Raw genomic sequence first — 22,747 nt, 5'->3', positions numbered from 1 at the left:
AAGCCGATGCTGCTTGTTTACAATCATATACAAAACCCCTCGCAATCCACAAGGGATGAAAGCAGATTTTTAAGGGCCTTTATTCCAATTCTCCTAAATTCCCAAACACTCACGCCTCCCAGCAACCCTGCATATCCCATCTACAGCTCTCCTGTAGTTTTACTTTCAATCTATGTATTTTCATCTCATTTCTACTGTACAACATTTCTGATATGTGCAGCCAATTCCAACACCCCCTCCTCTGCTCCCATCCCCCTGTCTCATCCCCTAGATCTTAATTAACACAGCAGGATCGTCAGCCAAGGAAGTTAATGAACACCAAGGGGACAGGACTGCCACATGGTAGCTTAATCATACACCTATACATGCTATACATATATAGTGTATATGGCTACTAACAGTATGCATATAGAAACATGTTAAGTAACACAAAAACTTCCCCAGGCAGGGAACACACACACTCGGTTCGGTGGAACATTGCCAGACCTGAGTCTGTGAATTGATCAATTACAAAATCAATAGAAATAACTGGCAACAGTTTTGATAATCGTTTTAGTATTTTATTTAAAGGAAAGCTGCCTTCCTCTGAAAACTAGAGCCTCTTTTCCACTGGTCAAAAACACCCACTAACACCTTGCATTTATCTTTAATGAAAACACCATACAGATGCCATCTAGACACTGATGCTCCACCTTTTTTGTGGAGTAAGTAAACATTAATGTTTGTTTTCTTATTGGTTTGCAACTGCATTCCCCCCTTTGAATTGTGTGAGATGCAACACAAGACACAGAGTTGAGAGAGCCTCTCAGTTTCTGGCACTTTTGTGAAGACAAATGTAAGACGAAATTAATTCCATAAATATAATTGCTAACTCCTCTGCTGGCATTGAGTTATTGCATTTTTTAAAGTGTATCCACATTTAACACCAGGATATATCCACAAATTTTGGTGTAAATGTGTTGATGAAGATGGAATTCAATGGATGAAACAAATCTTCAGAAATCTCAATCAAACTAATAAAAGTTAAAAATCTTTGGCAGTCTCAGAATGTAAATATAATTTGAAAGTCCTACATATTCGTATAGAGACAGTGGTTATGCAACTAGTCAAAAACACGGTTCAAAAACAATACTTAGAACAATATAACATTCATTATGTAATCCCTATCGACTCTCCTCACGTCTTTATAATCACTCTTTTCTCTCTCCTCAGTTTCATATGATTTAATTCGCGTTCCACTTTCCCATTGTATTTCTTGATCACGTACACACATGTCCTGATTTATCCAGCGAAGAGGAAACTCAGCGTTTATTGAACACATCTGTGGATACATGTCACAAATTCCGATGTACGAACTCATACATACCGACAAAGAAAGATATGAATAAATTTCACGCTGCAGGGACAGAAATGCAAAATCTGCTTCGCAATTATATTTCTTCTCATTTATCTATTCAAGTTTTCTATACAAACATTACATTACCAATGCCGGAAAAACACATTTTCAGCACCCCATTGTGATAAAAACGCAAAAGAGACAGAAGTACAATAGCTCTGTTTGTTTGATTGGACAGTAACAGCCTTATCAAACCCTCAGGGAGGACTCTGGGTAAAAAAGGATGGAAGATAGGGAAAGAAAGCTACAAGCGGAAAAGATGAATTACGCGTGGGACTCAAACATCCTTTACTAATGATTTATGGTGGAGGGGAAAAAAAGTGGTTTTGATGTGGGCTGGCTGCCTGAAGATGTTTTCGCTATTGTCGGCCCTAATTAATTTGACTGAGGAGAGACAAGCGGGAGAGGAACTTTTGACAGCCCCTCTGTTTTTCTCCCAAAGTTTAAACAGCTCAGACACAAAAAGAAATGTAACACAGACACGTACACACGCACCTAAACTTTTTCCTAAGCAAGGCACACATCTGCGCATGCAAATGTAAACCTCACTTCTGACTTTAACTCTCGAAATGTAACAGGAACAGAGAGAACACACAGTCACGCTCACACTCGCACAGATGCTGGAGATGACAGCTCGCGCAACGGATTAGGGGCAGCAGGATTTCCCACTGTGCCGTAATCCCACAAACAATGGTGTGAGAGGGAGAGATATTGGTAGAGAGAGGTAGTGAGTTGATAGTAGAGAGTTGATGGAGAGGGAGAAATCAAGAGAGGACAAAGAAAAGTCATCGTTCTAAAACTAGACTGTAAATTGACTGAATGTGCAGGTGCATCACTTCATTGTATTTATACTTTGTGTGTGTATGCCAATATTTTTTCTGTGTTTGTGTAGTCGCAGTACATCTTCATCACTTATTCATGACAGCCATCTCCCTTCCTCTGTTTCCATCAGAGCTTTTACCTCCTCCTCCGTTCACTCCTTGCCTCCATCCCTTTCTCAGGGAGCGTAAACCTTTCTGCCCTCCTCTCACCCAGCCTCCGGTGGAAGTCCTCCACTCCTCCTTTACCTCCCTCTGTGTTTTTTTTTGTCTCCCTCCTTTATACTGCACTCACCTCCTCGCACTGTTTTATTAAAGCCTTTCTTTCATTTCCAAGCCCTTCCATTTCCCAAAAGAGATGCAGTCTTTTTCCTCTCTCTGTCCATGAGGGTCCCTGTGCATTGCCATTATCCCTCACTCAGCCTCGGGCTTGCTGGGAAAAAATGCATACGTGGACGTCAGGGGAGGACATATGTGTTTGCTATAGTGTGTTGGGATCCAGGAGGATTAGTTTTTGGCCAGCTAACTCATCACGTTGTTAATAAACACCATAACCTGGCCACACACACATAGTCACACACACACACAGACACACAGATATATAAAATACAGTTAGCAAAAAGGAGAAAAACTCAAAGTCTACTACAGTAGGACCTGCAGCTGTGGACACTTCAGAGAGCTGGTGAGAAAGGGAGCATAAGAAATAAAGCCAGAGGGTTTCTTCTTTGAACACATCAGAGGAGGAAAAAAAAGTTCCTCCCTTGCTCCTGCTTTGAGCTCCTCCATTTTGCAAAATGCTCCTCTCTTTTCCCGCTCTCTTTCTCCCTCTCCTCCCACCACCCTGTGATCTACCGATGCATGAAGCACAGATGAATACTGCAGAGGTGAAAGGAGTGCGTCGTCAAGGCCTGTGTGAAAGTGTATGGGTGTGAACATGCTGAAGGTGAATAGAGCCGAGATAAGAATTAAAAGGATTTTAATGTATGATGTAAAACTGCAATCAATTTAAGTACAACCTCTTTTTAAAGTGCAATGTGTGAGTACACTTTACTCATCCGCCGCTCAGTCCCTCTCTCTCTAATGTCTGTCAAGTTTTCACGTGTCCTTGCTTCCCTCTGCTCCTCTCTCTCTCTCTCTCTCTCTCTCTACCACCTCATGGAATCTCTTAAGGTAAAAGACGAGCTATAGGCCTAAGAATACATTTCACGTGATTTGCCGCTACCCTCAGTCTTCTAAATCAAGCACCGGCTGCCTCCCATGTCCCTTTCTCCTCCCCTATCAACTTCTCTCTCCTTTGCTCTCCCCCCCCCCCCGCAGCGTGGAGCACGATTTCCGACAGCAGGAGGGACGCTTCCAGGGAGTTATGGAGGCCATGGAGGGAGAGTGCGATGGGCCTGCACCTGCTCTGACCAAGCCTGCGACCACGCCAGCCCCTTCCAGCCGCACCGGCACCAAGGCTCGAGTCAAGAAGCTGCGAAAGAAGTGCTTCTGGTGGCTTTGAGCGTTGAAAACAAACAAACAAACAAGAGCCTTTCTGGGAAGCAGGTGCATAAAGGTTTCTCGCGGGCATTTAAGGAGATGTAAATGGCACTTTTTTTCCACAGCAGTTCATCGTCATCTTTGACAAAACACACTGGGGATCAGGTGAGAGAAAGAGTTTAGGCTCTAAAGAAGGAAACAAGAGCCGAAGGAGCTGTTGAACTTTCCTCTCACATCTGTCTGAGCGGGATGGAGTGATCATCATGATCTTCCCTCAGCGGGAGCTAGACTATCACGGCTAATTTGTGATTAACATTTGACTGATGGTGAGGATACTGTTTTCCCAATGTGAGTTGTGTAATGAAGAGAACAGGGGTTGGCACTCTGGATGACTGATTGTAACTTGGCCGACTTGCTGTGGAGAGACGTATGGATGGATTCACGCCAAGACGGATTCGCGCCTGCAGCTGGGACCAAGTCCTCACAATTATTTTGGCTAAACTACAGCAATAAGGAGGAGAATGTGAACAATGTGGAGTACCGTGTCTTCTAATGGCTTCACCGCCTCAAACCTGAATGTAGCAACAAATGAAGCGCAGAGAGGATATGAGCAGGAAGAGCCTGCTGAGCTCTCTGGAAACGGACAGCCCGCTGGATGGATATCAGGGTTTAGAGAGCACCATTAAGAATACATTAACAGACATTATGATGGGCAGCTGATCTAAGAGTGACCGGCTGCCTCGGTTCATTTCAAATTCTGTCAACGTTGACCGACAGAATGATTGATTCTGTCCTTTATTACCATCGGATGGTAATGGAAGAGTGTCGCTGTAATCTCAATCTTGTTTCAAGGATTCCACACAGACGTGCATACGTGCTCACATACACTAAACTCACACTCAGACACACACGGGGTAACACATTCAGTCCACACTGTATGTGAACTAGTGCAAACCAGAGGTCCACCAGCTATCAGTTTGGCCTGTTCTCATGTTATTGATCAAGGTTGTCCTTACTCATCGCTGAACAAAATGTGTGGCATCATCGGCGAAACATGTAATTTAACATCTGCCAACATGTCCAACGACCATAGACCAAGGTCAACTATCAATCTAATTATTATTCCCAATAGAAAACAGACCCTTTATCACATTGAATATACTTTTGGTAATTTGCACAGCTTTATACATTTTTCTGTATTAATCCAGGCAGCTGCTGCAAAGAGGTCCTTCGAAATGCAACAGAGCAAAAAATGTAACGATAGAACAAACACTGCAGATCTTATATGTACAAAAAAACTGTATCAGGCAAAGTTATATTATCCCATTTAAAAGTTTTCATTAATTAATAAACAATTACTATGTAAAATGAAAACACAATTATTGAATGCTATCAGATATCTAAAAAGAGCAAATGTAAAAAGAGTTTATCCCTGTTGCAAACACAATCGCTGCATTATTTTGCACACAAACACGCACACACACACACACACCAATGCTTCCTTCACAGCAGTTTGGATCCTGACCACTGATCTCACAAGGGCCCACTTCAGCTGCTTTTTTTTCGATTACAAGTAGCCACCAATTAGAATCCTGGATTACACCACAGTGAGTATTTAACCAATCAATATCCCAAATACCTGGCCCCCAGAGCAGTATGTAAGCCCCCACGTTGTCCCCCTCTTCCTGATCTTCCTCTTGTATGTTCAATAAAAGTGTGTATTTTAAGCAAAATGTACTGTTGTCAACGCACTTTGTTGTTCAGAATGAAACCTTGTGGATGGAGAGTGGACTTGTTTAGAAAGACATAAAGGAAGCTTGTGCAAAGTTTGACCCATCTGACGACCCGTAGATAGTCAAGCACACTGTATGTGGTGCATGTGCAGAGCTGCATGTACTCACAATCAGGGCGTGCTCACGACCCATCGTGATGACCGTCTGGTTAATGATCCTCAGCAGAGACACCACAATGTCCTGGATGTGCTGAAACGTTTCCCCCTGAGGACAAACAGAGACGGATGGAGAGGGATGACAGAGGAGGACGGGAGGTTAGAAAACAGATAAAGATTGTTAGATTTCCTCAAGTATTAACTTAAATGAAAACACACAGACGCAGAACAGCCACTGTCCTACTGAGGCAGCGTCCGCTCAGGCATAGTGTCGGTGCAGTGTCTGGTAATATCTGTCCACACTTTCTCTTCTAGACTTTGCAGACTCATCAGGTTTCGTTTGTTTTCTCCTCTAACTGAAACTCACTCAGGTTCTGAATGGATGGATGGCTGATCACATGAAATATTGAATAGAATAAAGTTCTCTGAATCTCAAATTTAAAGTCCACTCCACTTCTGAAAAATGTTCTATTCAGTTAATCAACTTCAGTATAGACAATTTTGTGCTGACCTGTTTTTTAATTCTTATCATGTCATGTTTCTCTTTCTGCATCCGCCCACGGGGAAAGAAAGGGATGAGACGTATTGAACACTGTCTCAGTGCTCAGACCCGTCTGTTGCTTAGATAAAATGTTAAAATAACTGTTTGTCAGCTGCATGGCCGAGTGGTTATTGTCAGCTTAACTTAAGTGAGAGCCTTCACTCAAGACCGAATGCATTCTGGTTGTTTAGTCCATTTAGTCCATTTAAGACAGAAGAAAACACTGTCCACTGCAAATAGTGGCAGATGTTAAATGTACTGGAGCAAGTACATTTAACATCTGAGCCTCAATAAATGACGAAACATTCAATTGTTTAAATAAATACAGGAAATTCACTTTTAATGGAAAGCACATTTGAGATATTGTGCTTATTATGCTTGATGAACTGTGAAGGCTGCAATTTAAGAGGAATGGGGCCTGGAAAACTTCACAGTGTGTGTGTCCAACGCGCTCAGTAAGACACACACACACACACACACACACACAAGCTCATGCTCAGCTAGATAGGTTAGGGCACAGCTGTTGATTCTAAATAAGCCAAAGTCTTTCTGGCTCACTGTAGGAATTTCAGTCTGCTGGAAAGAGTTTGTCAGAGAGGCTCTCGCTCTCTCTCTCTCTCTCTCTCTCTCTCTCTCTCTCTCTCTCTCCTGCAGAACAGAAACACATAACTCAACAGTTGTATACTTCAATTGATCATAACTTTAACTGGTCTATTATCTGTATTAGCATCATGATACACAAATCAAAAAAACTAAAGCAATGTGTTGGGGGTAGAGGAAAGATAAAAGCAAGAACTCTCTGTTGAGCCATGTCTCTGTTAGCGTCCTCCCTTTATCAAACACAAAAGTTTCTGATCACAAACTCTCCGTCTGACATGGGCATCTGTCTGCTGCATGGTCTTTTCCTGCATCTCTGTTTGTCTATGAAAATCCCTATAATTTGGGGACATCTGTTGACTGACAACTTAATCAGGTCCCACCCAGAGAAGAAAAGAGAGACGGGTGGAAAACAAAGGGAAGAACGAGAGAGTACTTGATGAAGCGAAAACATCTCCTGCCACCATCTCCTCTACTTCTGTTACTTCTGTCTCCGAGCACCTGTTCTCTCTCTCTCCCGTCCTTCAAAAATCTCCCTGTCTGCCTGTTTTGTTTGTTTTAAAATCCATTTACCTTATTGTCTATGAAATAAACTGTACCCCCTCTGTTTGTTTAGCTGTTAACTCTCAGTCCTGATTCACTGTTTTTATCGTTGTCCTTGAACGGCCATGAGCAGATTTTATTTGGCTCGACTTTTCTGCTCTTGTGCATTTTTCCCTCTGAAAGTTTTTAAAAACTAATCTTACATATTTTTCTTTTTTCTCCAGATAAGACAACGATGCGTTGGAGGGGCTTTTGATAAATGCTGTGTTTTTTCATTTTTTCTCTGATTGTACTTGAATACGCACATTTAGATTACGAAGTAGATATGAGAGCCAGTCCTCATCCTGACAGTGTCTCTAACACTTTGTTATAAGAACCAAAAAGTAAATGTCTTTATCTAAAGACCATTCCCCAGACTATTATGGTCGCAATTTTCATCACGCTCTGGGTGGAAATTAAACTGAAATGCTGTTATCAAAAGGATAAAGTCGTTTAAACACAGGAAATCTGATCAATTGCTAAAACTTAACTGCTTTCCAATTGATCGCTAACAGAAAGGACAATGTATCTTAAAAAATATGAGGATACAAACTGTGTTTTAAGGCAAAACAACAAATGTCCCCACAATAGATGCTATTAGCAACAGCAAACGTTAGCATTTAGTTACTTACTAGCCAATCGATGTTAAACTGTTTTGCCGTCTGTTCACCCAACCTTTTTAATTTTCTGGTTGTATAAGTAACAATCCCAAGAACACATATTTCCATGTAATGTTCAAGTTCAAGCTATACTAACATCCGCTGTATCCAGAACAGTAGCGATATCTTGACATGGCCTAATGTTTCAATCCAGATTTTCACAATCTTAAGTTGCTGGTCAATTGTGAGGCAGTGAAATGATAATGAGTTGTCAGATTTGGACTTGCTACCTGGAACCCAGCAGTAGCCGATACGACATTATCTATGACGCCTACGACATGACATCAGAGGAAAACGTCTGCCGTGTGAATACTTCAAACTTATTGTCCGACAGTCTCACGTAGTTTTGATGGAAAACCTGTATGAGGCTGTGTATCACTGGTTTTGTCGTCTGCACATCGTTGTATGTATCATATCTTTTTGGACAGTCTCCCACTACTACTCAACTGACTCAAACTCATCTCAGTTTTACTTTCACTTTCTCTTTCTCCTGGCTCATCTTCATTAGTGCTATCCAAATAAATAGAGCTCGAGAAAAGGAGCAATACCTTCACTTCAAAGACTCAGCAGGCTGTCAACAGCTTGCAGGAGCAATTAAGAAGCCCTCGGCTGGATACCGCTGTGTGTCTGTTGTGTGCATGTGCGGGTATTAAAGATGTTTAGTTTGAGAGCGTACCCAAGGTTTTGTTCCAGCAGACTTACATGCAGCGACACGTCTGAAACCAAAAACAATTTGTTTCTAATTGGTCAAGGCCTGCTTCGTTGCACGGCTGTGAGCCTGAAAAGTAAATAGCTTAGGGCCAGGCACTACATTCTTAAGAAGGCAATATCTGATTTTCTGGTACGGAGCTCAGGGGTAGTTCAAATTAATTTCTATGATTCTGAAAAGATACAGGGAATGTCTTCTTATACTTGACTCTTGTATTCTCCCGATAACAATGTTAGAGGGATGATGTTGTGTTGTTTCAGAGCAAACGAGGCTTGACAGTGTAGCCACTCACCTGTTTCTGTTCACTGGTAAACATTATAGACCCGATATAAAGATGGACAACATGACACTTCCCCAGTGAAGCCAAAGTGGCTGGCTGCTGTATAGGTCATAAATCCTACCTCCTCTATATTAGTGAACGGGTTATGGGCAAAACTAAAAAGTCAAAGTGCATGTCAAATCCATTTTACTCAAAGATGGTTTCTGTCATGTCTTATAACGCTGACGGATGTCCAAGTGCTCATTTCTTCAAAGTTTGGTTGGACGTGACTGAGTTGAGATTGGTCGAGAGCGTGTGCATCAATGAGACCTTGGTAGTGCAGTCTATATAAAAGGAAGCACTTTGTGTTCATTATTGTCCTGTTGTTTGGTTGTATCTAATGTTTATACAAATTGTGTCGAGACAAACTCAAACCGGTGTTGCTGCTGCTTGCTTCTGGCATCAGAGTGAATCACGTGGGTTTCGCCTCGAGTTACGACAAACACGATCGGATTCTGTTTCCTACTTGACATTTGATCGTGTCTGTGGGAAACTGTATCTGCTGTTATAAGAGGAAAAATGTCACATGTCAGTCATAGAATGAATGTTGGACATGGCAAAAGATTGGAAAACTATACAGAAGACCTGGAAGGAAAAGAAAAGGAAATGAAGCACGAGAGCAGAAATGAGGTGACAATGTAGAGAGACAGAAAGAACAAGTTGGTTTCGCGCCTCAGGTACAAGATGTGATTAGGGGCTGGCTGTGCTATATTTGCAATGACAGGAACAACGTGTCATTTAACACCTACTGCAAAAATGTAGCGGTGTGGCCTAAGCAATCTCAACTCTCAATATTTTCTGACAAATCATTGCAGCCGTCTACTCTGAGTGCAGCTGCATGATAAATAGACGTCAACAGACACATGTATATTTGCACGTCTCACCACATTGTCCCGGCTGAGGACCTCCAGGATGTTGTTGAGCAGCTCCAGGCTGTTCCTCCTCTCGTCATGAGGCCCGTCAGCCATGCTGGCCAGCGCCCCGCTCAACTCCCGCAGCATCATGGGTAACAGCACATCACGGCACTCTGAAGGAGCAGAATCACACATGGTCAGAGATGACAGGTTTGATAAGAAGACACACAGTGATAGTGGCAGTGGCAGGGTAGGACGGGTCGTCCACTGAGCAGAAGGTTAAAGGTTCAATCCCTGTCTCCCCTAGCCTGGGTGCCAGACGAACTTAGCCCCGCCCACAACATTTTTTGATTGGGAAGTTCAGTCTGGAGTCGCTCCGTTGGCGAGAAATTATATCCGAACAGAAGCTGTTCGGACCATTCAGGGCGGGCTTTATACGGTTATGGACAGATGATCAACAGTTACGTTTTCCACAAACATGCCTGCCGCTGGAGAGCTGAGATGTGTAGATGCTGCCATTGAGTCTGTTTTAGGAGACATCGACAGCGCATTAATTTTGAAAGAGGAACAGAAAAACACGATCAAGGCATTTGTAGATCGAAAAGATGTTTTTGCCGTCCTTCCTACGGGATTCATACGTCACATGCTACGTTGATCTGATTGATTGTAGGTCTATCCAATTGATCGAAGAGGCATTTTTTTTCCTGGTGCGGTTGAAACACGCCCCATAATTACAGCCCAATGGAGCGGTCTCAGACTCATATTCTGACTAGAATCATGATATGACAAGGTCAGACTATGTCTCCCCCATTGAACGAGGTTTTAAACCCCAAATCACCCATGTTGGCTGTGTGGTCAGTGCATGATAAAGTGCTGCATTAAGATGCACTGTAGGAATGAATATGGGAGAATGGCAAAACTGTTCTTTAAAATTAAAACATAAATTCAGACCATTTACCATTACATTTTCTTATATCTAAACAAAGAAAAATAACTTCCCAGTCTGCACGAAAAAAGTAGTGTAGAGATTGTTTGACGAAGTTGTCTTTTATTTACTTCTTTTAAAGAAAACCTTCAACTGGGGTGGGCAGCCTCTTGTCTGATAGGCTCGGGTACAATCTCTTGACCTTTTGCCTTTATCAGATAGTGATAGTTGAGAGACAGGGAGAGAGAAAGGAGTCAAACTGGGGATCTATCTAGGGCATCCGTCTATCAGGTCGCCACAGACCAACATGTCTTGCGCTGGTCCTTTCTGGCAATATGCCTGTCAGGTCAGTCAGGGTGAAGGTGACTGTCAAGAAAAGGAAAGTGGAACATTGTGCTTTCGAAGGGGAATGGACAAGTTTGCAGGGACGCACTCACAGTAATGAAGAAGGCCAATCTTAAGCCTCATTACAGAGGGAAGCAGCAGCTAAACTGGATGAGTTACAAGGACAAATGCATAAATGAACACGATTAAAGCTCTTCGGTGGAGTTTGTGTCCAACAAGCAGCTTTCGTGGGACTTCCTTTTGACGGAGACAATGTCATGCAGGCAGGTTTTGGGGAGAGCAAAGTTGAATCCTCCTTCAGAAGGATAATGAGCACTTTGTTACCACTCCAGACCGCTGGAACCAGGCAAAGTACAATGGTTCAAAAGTTTCAGTTTGTCTCGAGCATCGGTGCTTAACTATTCTCCAAATCCTTTATGGGTGTTAATTGTTCCCAGCTCTTCTCCGGGGGTTGTTCAAAGTCATTCATAGGAAATCACTAAAGGAGTATAGCAGCAGATGTACTGCAGGGAGATGTGGAGAAAAGGCAGGAGAGAGTAAAGGATGTGCCATTTGAGCAGTTTTTATTAAGCAGTTCCCAATTTCCGGAAATCCAACCAGTCTAATAAGAGTGAATATCTTTTTTTCACATTCTGTTCAGCTTCAGTGTCATTTATCTTATCAAAAGTTATTTCCTACTAAGTAGTAAAGTTCAGATTGGAACGGTGGCGTCCTTATATGGGTCTGATGAAACAATGTGCTCATTATTGGTTTTAATGACTCTGATATCAATTTATGGAACATGAACATAACCGATGTATCAACCAGTGTTTGATCAATGACCTTATTGAACTAAAAAACGAAATAAAATGATGGGATAGAAGCAAGACATGACTCAGCAGTTTATTCAAATGACTGAGCTCTTAGGATTTGGCTTTTGATTTATTTTTTTCAAAGCACAACATGAACTTTCAAATTGATGAATGTGTTTGTATATTGTCCCACATCATTATTCTAAGTGCAGCACACGAGAGTTATTAAAAAGGGTCTTTGTTCTCAGCATTTACATAAAACTCAAAAAAACGTTTTAAAGGTTTCCTGTGCGGCTGAACATAAAAACATGGCCAAAACCATCATATGTTTGATAAAACGTTCTAAACCTTCGACTTCATTGAGAAGGTATTCATAACTCGGCTTTAGAAACCATGTCATATTTTCTCATTGGATGATTTAATAATGCATCACACTGCGAGAGACAATTCAAATCATTGATTTTTGAGCAGGCCGCCGTTCTCTGATTATCATCGGTGGTGTTCAGACATCTGCAGCCTTTCAGAATATGTTGCAGTCAAATAATTAAAGCTGATAACATTATATTTATAGGTAACTGCATCTCAACAGCAATTCAAACGATTTTTGCTCAGCAGATTTGCCTTTGGATTATGGATCACACCCAGAGTTTAATTTAAACAGTCAATACAAACTGGTTTAAAAATATATATAAGAAAATGTATCATTCTCATTGTCTTTCACTTGCCCGCCCCCCCAAAGACACACAAACCTCCCTCGCCCCATCCCTCTCTTGTAGCCGCAGGTAGGCAGAGCCCATTAAAAGCTCATTTGGAGGGATGCTCGTTAGTTCCATTATTAACTGATCCAAGCCTCCTCGCCTGCTGAGTGGACCCTCGTCACAACAGTCACTCCATCACACTAACACACAGAGGAGTCAGATGAGTCACTGGACGCCCTCAGAGAGAGACAGAGAGGGAGGAGACGGAGGAAGAGTCTGGTCCGGTACGGGAGGATGAGCAAATGCTGGGAATGATCGGATGAATAAACAAAAGTTGTACCCTAGCACCATTCAATTGAAACATCACACTTTATAATATGAACATTTCCAAAGACAAATTAAACGTGTTGAAGGGAAGCCTGCAGGTGTGTGGCCTTTGGAGAGTGGTGTTTTAGATACTTTGTTTTAGTGGAAGCCCAGCTAAACCCGTTTAATCCATCACTGCAGAAACTCATCATCTTTGGTCCTTTCACACAGAGGAAACACTGTGCTTTATAGCTGTATTTTTGTGCGCACAAGCTGAAGAATTAATCCATCTGCCTTCCGGGAGCTTGAGGTACCATTAAAACTGTGGAGCGCTCCATTCCCCTGGTGAAATGACCCCAAAGCCACCTGCTACTTTATTTCTATTGATTTAAGAAACAAACCCAGCTGATGCTGCGATGCTGCAACATGTTCAGGGGTGGAGGAAGTGAATTAGAGAGGAGATGGGGGGTTGAACGGGGATGTTGCTGTGTAATATACTGTGTGCTTTTGTTTTTTACTGTGTCAGGAGGCAGCCGGAAAGGAAGAATAACCACAGTACAGCAGGTTTCAAGGTCTGTGTCTTGCCTCACCGACCTTATGTGAATGTGCAGGAAGATGGAAGAATACATTTACTGAAGCTCTGCTCATCGAATTACTGCATGTTGAGTATTTTGTAACTTTTATTAAAGAAGAAGGCTTGACTGGCAATGATCTTTCCCCATTGTAACATAAGAGTCTTGTGTTACTTGCAGTCACTATGGAAGTATTTTTACTGTCCTGAACAATATAGATTTTTGGGGGCTGATGTTGATACAGATGTTAGAGAGGATAAATATTCAATTCCAATATATCAGCGATACATACATTAAAAAGACTGGCAGTGATTCCCAAGATGTGGTTTATTTGGCAAAATACAAGTTTTCATATCAGCAGGCATAAACGCTGATACGAATATGTCCAAGAAAGGCTCATGTTGGCCAATAACATTCAACTGATATATACACTGTAAAATGTTTTGTATTTTTGTATTGTTTATGTTGAATTAGATGAAACTTAACATTCCATTAAGCCTTTAATTTAATCGTTATGGTTGTGCTATGAATGTTTGATAATTTTACTGCATTAACAATTATGTAGAAAAATATTTAATCTTTCAAGCTCCACTTCATAGAAAACAGAAATCAAGAAAAATCACTGAGGTGGAATTGAGAGTTTAGGTTGTAACAGAAAGTGAAACTTCAGACTTTGTATGTTCTGAGCTGTTTGTCCTTCCTGACAATCTGCTTGTCTCTGGTTGACCTCTCTATGAACCACCTGCTGAGACTAGAAGAATATGTTTTCATTGCTTTTAATGGAAAGGACATCTACTGTGCTCTTCTGGGAGAATTTACAGCATATGCAAGTTAAAACACCCTTCAGTTCAGTCAGCAGCTTCTCCTCAGCTTAAGATTCAGAACACATGTAGGAGACCAAAAGCATCTTAATAGCCTGCTCCTCTCGAGTCCCTCGACTTTCACAGATCTGTCCGGGTGGATATTGTCTGTCTTGATCTCGCTTAGAATCGCCCCTCCTTCAAATCGCCTCTGGAGCCTCTTGGATACGACCATCAATAGTGATGAAGCACACGCTGCCTTGGTAATGCTCCGTCAAGACTAGCTGATCGTGTCGGGTCCCTGTTGTGGAGCAGCGCCTTTAACTTTACAGGTATTTCTCTCGTTTGGCCTCAATCAATGTCAAGAATGTAAATCTCCACCGCTGCAGCCTGAGTGGTAGGCTTCTCAGGGACGGCTTTGAACTGCAGCATTGTCCTGGGGGCTGTCAGTCTTGTAAAGAACACCAGCTACAATGGAGTGCTGCAGGTGTAGGTCGTTCTTCAAGAGGACATTTGAAATCCCTCCCAGTTCAAGGTCTTCCTGCTCTAGGGCACGGCGCTGTGGCTGATTGTACAAGATCGGGAAAAGAACAATCCCTGCACCCAGATGAGAAGCTTTTTTTCCCCCTTCTAAAAACAAATGATGCTTCCTCACTGTAGATCACGTCAGAGGTGCAATTAAACATGATGGATGCCGGCTGCATTTCCCCTCAGACTATTTAAAACAGATATTGCAGGAGCAAATACTGTGGGGGAAAGATTTCCTATTTGCTGACTCTGTACGTGTACTTCCACACCATCCATCTTGATTCACATTTATTGTCCTTACATAACAAGAAATGTAAAAGGAAGTCAAATCAATAACCAATCAACAGTTGTGTGTTGTCACAAGTGTCTTGAAAGTTTGATATGATCTATGAAAGAATTCAATGTAACATTTTCATACCGTGGGAGAAGACGCATGAACGTTCCTTTATACTCTTGTGTTTCTAGGTTCCACTCTCCTGAGCGACTTGGTTGTATTTGGTGTGTAACAGCCTGAAGTGCAACAGCGCAGTAAATCGATTCAGCCGTGCTGTGGAAGAAAGCTTTGCCAACACGTACTGACAGACAAATGGAAATCAGGGTCTTGGGGCAAACATCAAGATTAAGGTTTTTTTTTCATCTAGCCTCCACCATTTGCAGACAAAGACACACAGGTGACGACATATATTCAAAGTCCACACCAAGAGAGCTTCGAGGACTCATCCATATTCACTAACTGTCTTTTCATCCTGGACCTAATCTCACACTTGTAATACCGATGTGCGTCCATGTCCCCAAGTGTGCCTTGTCCTTTTTGTTTCCAACTTGGTGTTTCGCTGCTGTTTGATGTGTTAGAGCTGGAATCTCTCTGTGTGCGTGTGTGTGTGTGAGTGTGGCTATGTGTTTGGGTTACCAAGAGCAGACAGCCGCCAGCGCTGGCAGGCCACCATGGAGAGCAGCTTTGATGGCTCAGCAGCGAGCTCATCCGTTCTCCCTATTCATATTTTTTCATTTGACAGCAAAGCACAATAAACTATAGCACATGATAATGAGATGCGGTCTAAATTTCTAAGACTCATATAAATCTGAGGAAGTCTTTCTCTCTTTTCTCTCCCAGCCCTGCCTCCCTCTCCTCTCTTTGGTTGCCATCCTTTGCTTTGGGGAAGATGGAGTGATAGAACAGATGATAATGAGGAGGATCGGAGGCGCGGAGAGGAGTAAATCTGGAAGTTGAGAAGAGGCTGGAACCGAGCCAAATGTCTCCCTGCTCTGTGATGACTAAATGTCTCTCTCAGCTGGTTTCTCATTCCTCCGTGTCACTTTGGATGTCATCCTCTCATCCACTCTCACACCATCTTTCATTTATCTTCCTCCCTACCTGTTCCCCTTTTTCCCTTGGTTCATCTTAAAACACCATTTGCAAAAATTGAAATCCCCGCATTTACCATTTGTACATTGGTCGCGCCCGACTGTCTGCACATGTCTCGCTCCCTCTTTTATTAATAATCGCTGGTTTAATCTTGTGCGGTGATAAAACATATTTGACACGCATGATTTGTAAAAGCAAGAAAGCTGTCCAGGAATGGTTTAGTGGGATAATATTATTTTTTCATAGAACTGCATAAAATTGTCTCTCCTGTGCGGATGAGTGGTCTCCGGAAACTACAGGCCGATAAGTTACAGATGATAGTGCCCCGCTGACTGATGGTGATATACAGTGGCAATGATCTTTGAAAGTACACTTCTCCACACCGAGTTTTCCTGGGATGCTGATAAGACCCGGTACAGAACAAATACTGTCAGCAAAACCAAAGTCAACACAATCGCAGTACATGGTGCTTTTTCCTCACACCATACACACAGAGGCACACACAAACAGACCAAAAGTTACTTCAGCAAGAAACTAAGAACTAGTGTATATGAATGTATAACATCTATCCATTCATCAATCCATCGTCATACACCTATCTGGCTCAGGAAGTGGAGGTAGCCGGACATCTCGGGTATCCCAGACGTCCCTCTCCTTAGCCACGCTTTCTGCCGGTTCTTGGGGCATCCCTCACTCAGATGGGATATGTAATCCAACCAACAAGATCTGGGTCTACCCCGGGGTCTCCTCCCATTTGGGCATGCCTGGCAAACCTCTCTACGATGGCGCCCAGGATGTATCCGGAGTAGACGCCCCAACCACCTTAACCAACCCCTCTCAAGCTCCCTCCTGATCTGTGAACTCACCCTCTTAGGTTGAGCCCAACCACCTGACGTGGACAAAACTAATTTCCGCCACTTGTATGTGCGATCTTGTTCTTTCAGAGCGTGTGACCATAAGTGAGGATTGGATCGTAGATTGATTGGTAAACCTTGCTGCTCAGCTCCTTCCTCACCACGCCATTCCAGTACAACGCCTGCATTACTGTGGACGTCACACCGACCAGCCTGTTCGTCTCGTGCTTCATCCTCCCCGTGAACAAGAACCAGAGATACTTAAACTCCTTCCCTCAGGGTATCAACCCAACCCCAACCCGGAGAGGTTAATCCACCGTTTTCCATCAGAGAACCATGGCATCCCAATGGAGGAGCTGGCTCTCCTCCCGACTGCATCACAATCAGCTGCAAACTGCTCCACAGCACAATGGAGGTCACTGCTTGATAACCCAACAGAGCCACATCCTCAGCAAAAATCAGGGATGCATTGAAAACCAGTCCATGACAATCCGGAAGAGAACTGGAATAACACCAAGTATATGTTAATATTTGCTCATTTGTTCAGGCAGATCTGGGCATGTTTGTCATATTTACAGCAAAAACAAAGATTTGCTGCAAGGACACCAAGACACTATTACTCAGATAATCCCATTTGTTTTTTAGATGCCGAATTACTTATAATACCCCATCTTTCAAACGGTGTGCAAATTATCTTTCTGCTCGTCTTTATGAGTCACCCACTGATTAACACCTCCTGGCTGCTCACTCTTCCACACAACTATTATATTGATTGACTAATTAGTCTGTTGGTTACATTTGCAGATACGTTGTTTTAATCAATTTAACCGAGGCAGATCAATGCTACATGAACCCCTTGAGGTGAAGCAGCCCAATGATTTGACTGGTGGTCAGACTTATTCCTAGTGTCCTCTAGCAGGACAGTAAAACATTAAAAAGCTGTGGTTCTGGTGAAGTTTATACACATCTGATCTTAGGTTTTAAATTCGTTTCGTATTGTTCAGATTATATAATCTGTAAATCACATTAGAATATTATTCCCAATCTTCTCTTACTGCTGCAGTAGTTTGTCATAATATCTACAATGAAATCCATCTCAGCGGCTGTATAATGACCTGGAGTCCCACAGGGGATCGTTAAGAGATGTTATTTTGCTGGAACCTGAGAGTCGGGCCACAGAGCTGTTCAGCCGAAAGGCATCTTTTGACAGCACCGAGCTGTTTGGTCAGGATACTCCTGAGCCGATTGAACTTTAAAGCATCAGAACCAAACAAATGAACACTCATACAATGACCATTGTGTCCTCCTCCTTGTCTGCATTAATTTCCCCATGAGACACAAGCGTGGATCAGACTGTGAAAAGAGATGGTGGGAGAGAGTGAGGCAGAGGCATTTCCCAAAATGACAAAACACTTTCCTCTTTTCAACTCATCCATCCCTGTTTCCTTCCACTGTTTCATCCTCCACCTCCCAAACTAAATCCCTGTAGAGACTAAATGACAACAGCTACCCCCCCCCCCCCCCCTCTCTCTCTCATTAACCTTCTGGTACCATCAACTCACAGCTCTACAGTCAGCACAGCTATTTTGAGTCAGCCTCTACAACAACAGTCAAAAATCATTTGTGGCAGATGGCTTCTCTGCTGTCAAACACCGCACGTGTGCTTGACAGCATATATCCGACACACACACACACACACACACACACACACACACACACACACACACACACACACACACACACACACACACACACACACACACACGGCCTCCGACCCAATTTCAATTCACAATTCTCTGACAGGTAAAGCGAGCACTGGGTGTTGTTGAACATGATCTCACTGCGTTAACAGCACGGCGTGACATGAACTCTAATGTGATGTAACGATAGCTAATGTAATGCAAGTCATCACCGAATAATGTATCAGCGTGAGAGGTGAGGAGCGGAGAGGCACCTTCAGACTACCTGAGGACACATGGCAGCCGTATGACTATTGCATTTTATGTTTATTATTTTACGATTTCATGTGTCTGTCTCTTAAAGCGTCTATAACATGGGAACATGGACACTTACTGGATCACCAAACTACACACGTGCACTCTCACGAAACCGCGAGCTGCTGTAAAACTGTCTGCTTTGACATTATCACGGCATCACCAGCTGCTTTGCCTACAACAAACAGTAAATGCTGCTCACTTGTGATGCATGAAAACACTCAATTACTCTCAGGGTAACCCTCGCACATAAATCACACATGGCCAGTCACACGTCTCGAGAATCGTCCATCCAATCGCCCAAGGAAGTGGCGCAGTGCTGACTTTGGAGTGAATTTGGACATGCCATACGTTTTAATATTAATACATTTTGAAATAACAGGCTGGGCCTCATCAACTTAAGTGACATTTTCAATCACGACAACATCACATTCATGACAACGGCAACAACCACTCCTGTTCGTGGGCGCTGCATGCTGGGTCGAGGTTCAGGGTTCTGCCGACTGGTCTTTACTTGCCGCGGCTGCAACCAGCATAATCACAGGCCAAGCAGTCCATTCTTAACAGGCCCATTTCCAAAAGACACTGCTCTAATGTCGTTAAAGATATCAACACACAAGTAAAGGCGTTACATCTTCATTGATAGTCTATATCTTTGTCTTTTAAAGCTCTCTCGGAAGCCAGATGTTGAAAACCACATTCACTCTAACTGGGGCTTAAAGTGACCCGTCGCTAATGCTGATTGGTGGAGAGTGTGCGTACAACCAAGATCACTCTGCACTGATTAAATCCTGATGATAATAACGGTACGGTACATCACTCATTCATAAAGATCGAGCGTCGACATGCGTCTGTTAAGTAATCACAGCTGGAGGATATATAGGCACGGGTGTGAACAAGGTCAATTATACTGTATAAAGTGTTGCAGTAAAACGCCGGCAATTTAAGTAATGAGATTTCTGATGTTTATATGGATTACTGTGATACATTTAAAAGAAGAATTGCACTAGAGATGGCACAGGCAGCTTTTTTTTTCAGGGGTTATTCCTATGCGGAGACATACCTTGACGTTACAGTTAATCTTACAAGCGAATTACACGGAAACACTTGGGGTTTCTTTTAATCCGTTTATTGTGAACTACAAGACGAGTGACATGACAGCAGCCTTTTCTCCAGCTGTACAGATGGACAAGGGGGAATGGCGGCCCAGCGGAGGAGAGGGTTAGTGGATTGAATCTGGGACTTTGACCAGCTTTGGGAAATGAGTGGGCAAACAAAATGACAGACTCATCCCGCTGTCCCTCTGCTCTTTGCCCCCCCGACCTCTCGTTCTGCCAGCGTGGATGCTCTCAATCTGTCACAGTGATTGCCTGATGGCATTATAATTTGCCTAAATTAAGCCATAATGCGCCTGGTAAATTTAATTTGGTCTCCAAACCAGATTAACCCACGTGACAGGATGCACATGTGTATCTGTGCATGTGCGCCAGCTTACACGGATGCGCGCGCTGTATGTGTTTGTGTGTGTTTACGCAGTATGTTCTTGCCAAGTCCCCTAATCCGGGGAGCGTATGCTGAATAAATCAGGGGTATTTTTGAGTGAGGGAAGAAAAAAATAAATCCCTTCAAATACTGCCCATGGATGCAACCAGTAACGAGAAAAAACAAATACATAGACAAACAGAAATCACATTTTGGATGAACACACACAAACACACGTTTTGTTATTACTACATGAGACTGTGGGACAGGACCTCAATACAAGCATAGCATCTTTTTTCCTTATAGGAAGCAAAACTGTATATGCAAGTATGTAACAACCTTACATACATTACAGTAGTTAAAGAGGCAAACTCTCATCAGTGTTGATTATTTCACCCAATGAGGTAACAATAGTGTTTGAGTATATGGCTTGAAGTATTGCAAAAATAAAAGTACTGCTAAGTTTGTATACATTCAGTATCTTAAGTAGTAACTGCGTGCCTTGGACTACATTCCCATTAAACAAATGCTGTATTAAGTTACTTTCAATGCAAACCACACATTTCCGACTGGTGCAGCTTCACATTTAACACATTCACCTGTTGACTTTTATTGTGAAGTAGTCGCAGTAAATGCATTGTAAGTGACTGAGTTTAGCACTTATGACTATTACTAATTATATGTTCAAAACAAGACAACAGCTCCTTTTGAATGTTTTGATCAGTTTGATATCAGGTAAGAAATTATTACATTTGATAAAAGGCCGTGGCAAAAAGTAAAGTTTTACCAAAGTTGATTTAAAAGAACCGAGAGTTACAGCAGACCAACTGTTCTCTGGAAGCTGGTTCCAGATATGTGGAGCATAAGAACTGAACGCTGCCTCTCCATGTTTAATTTTGACTCTGGGGACAGAGAGCAGACCTGAGGCGTCTGGATGGCTCAGAACTCGGCAGCAGATCAGAGATTTGTTTTTTGGCCCTAAACCGTTCAGTGCTTTTAAACCAACAGCAGTAGTCTGAAGTCAATTCACCTGGAAGAAGAGACATGTCGAGGATTTTTAAAAGATCTGAGGCCGTGCAATTAGAGACAATTCTGTAAAATCCTGTTGGCAGTAGTATTGAGGCAGCAGGAGGAGGATTCTAGATGTTCTGATAGTTTTTTCTAGCCTGGGTGCCAGACAAATTTAGCCCCGCCCACAACATTTTTTGGTCTGGAAGTTTGGTCTGGAGTCGCTCCATTGGGGAGAAATTATGCTCTGAACAGAAGCTGTTCGGACCAATCACGTTACGTAATCAACTACGTCATCAAACAGCGCTTGGGTTGACTTTGTTTTCCACAAACATGCCTGCCGCTGGAGAGCTGAGATGTGTAGATGCTGCCATTGAGTCTGTTTTAGAAGACATAGATAGCGCATTCATTTTGAAAAAGGAACAGAGAAACACGATCAAGGCATGGCGATGCAACTTGGCGTGCAAGACGAGGTGGACATTATTTTTTCATCGATAACACTATTGCATGTTCGCTATGTGGCAGGAGGTTTCCCTGAACAAGGTTGCCCTGAACGCAGAGCAGCGAGGACGTTAGCAGCTGGAGGAAGCAGCCCGGAGCTAGTCTCCGCGGCTCGGCTTCATGTCCGCACACGGACTGTCAGTCCACGGGAAGGGAACCCGGACAGACCCTAGTCTGGGTGAGGAGTTCCGAAAGTGAGGGCGTGACAACAACCGGACTGAGAGGTCGAGAGCCGTCAAATCGAGCTAGCTCTCAGCGGCTAGCTGCTCTCTCAGCGGGGCTTAGTAGCACAGCAGTGCTTATTAACAAGTGTAACCATTGAACGGATCCCGTTTAACTGCCACAAGAGTTGTTCATCTTGTAATAAAGACCTCAATGAGGAGACACGCTGTGTTGTTTTTTTATGGTAAGAGAAAGTCTTGACTGTCTGACTTAGTAAATAACTTACAATGTCGCTAAACATACGTCACATACTACGTTGCTCTGATTGGTTGTAGGTCTATCCAATTGAGCGAAGAGGCATTTTTTTCCCTGGTTCGGTTGAAACACGCCCCATAATCACAGCCCAATGGAGCGGTCTCAGACTCATATTCTGACTAGAATTGAATATGACAACGTCAGGCTAGGTTTTTTCTGGTTAATCGGATCAAATTGTGTCAAGTCTCTTCAATTGATTTGAAGACACAGATATCCTGCAGCTGATATGGAGGCAACTCAGTGCAGAAACTCAGGGGC

General features: G+C 42.9%; 1 protein-coding gene across 1 annotated transcript in view; it reads right to left on the bottom strand.

Annotated features, from left to right (window-relative positions):
- LOC133011544 (dedicator of cytokinesis protein 2) overlaps positions 1-22,747 on the bottom strand; it is a 111,710-nt gene that overhangs the window by 48,900 nt on the left and 40,063 nt on the right. Inside the window, exons 25-26 of the mRNA XM_061079287.1 lie at positions 9,873-10,015; positions 5,595-5,690 (exon numbers count right to left, since the gene is read on the bottom strand). Of these exons, the coding sequence (XP_060935270.1) occupies positions 5,595-5,690; positions 9,873-10,015 (239 nt within the window). The remainder of the gene's footprint in view (positions 1-5,594; positions 5,691-9,872; positions 10,016-22,747) is intronic.

This window comes from Limanda limanda, chromosome 10, assembly GCF_963576545.1.
Source record: "Limanda limanda chromosome 10, fLimLim1.1, whole genome shotgun sequence".
Classification (NCBI taxonomy): domain Eukaryota; kingdom Metazoa; phylum Chordata; class Actinopteri; order Pleuronectiformes; family Pleuronectidae; genus Limanda; species Limanda limanda.
The sequence above is the reverse complement of the archived record's forward strand: the minus strand, read 5'-3'. Positions and strand labels throughout refer to the sequence as shown.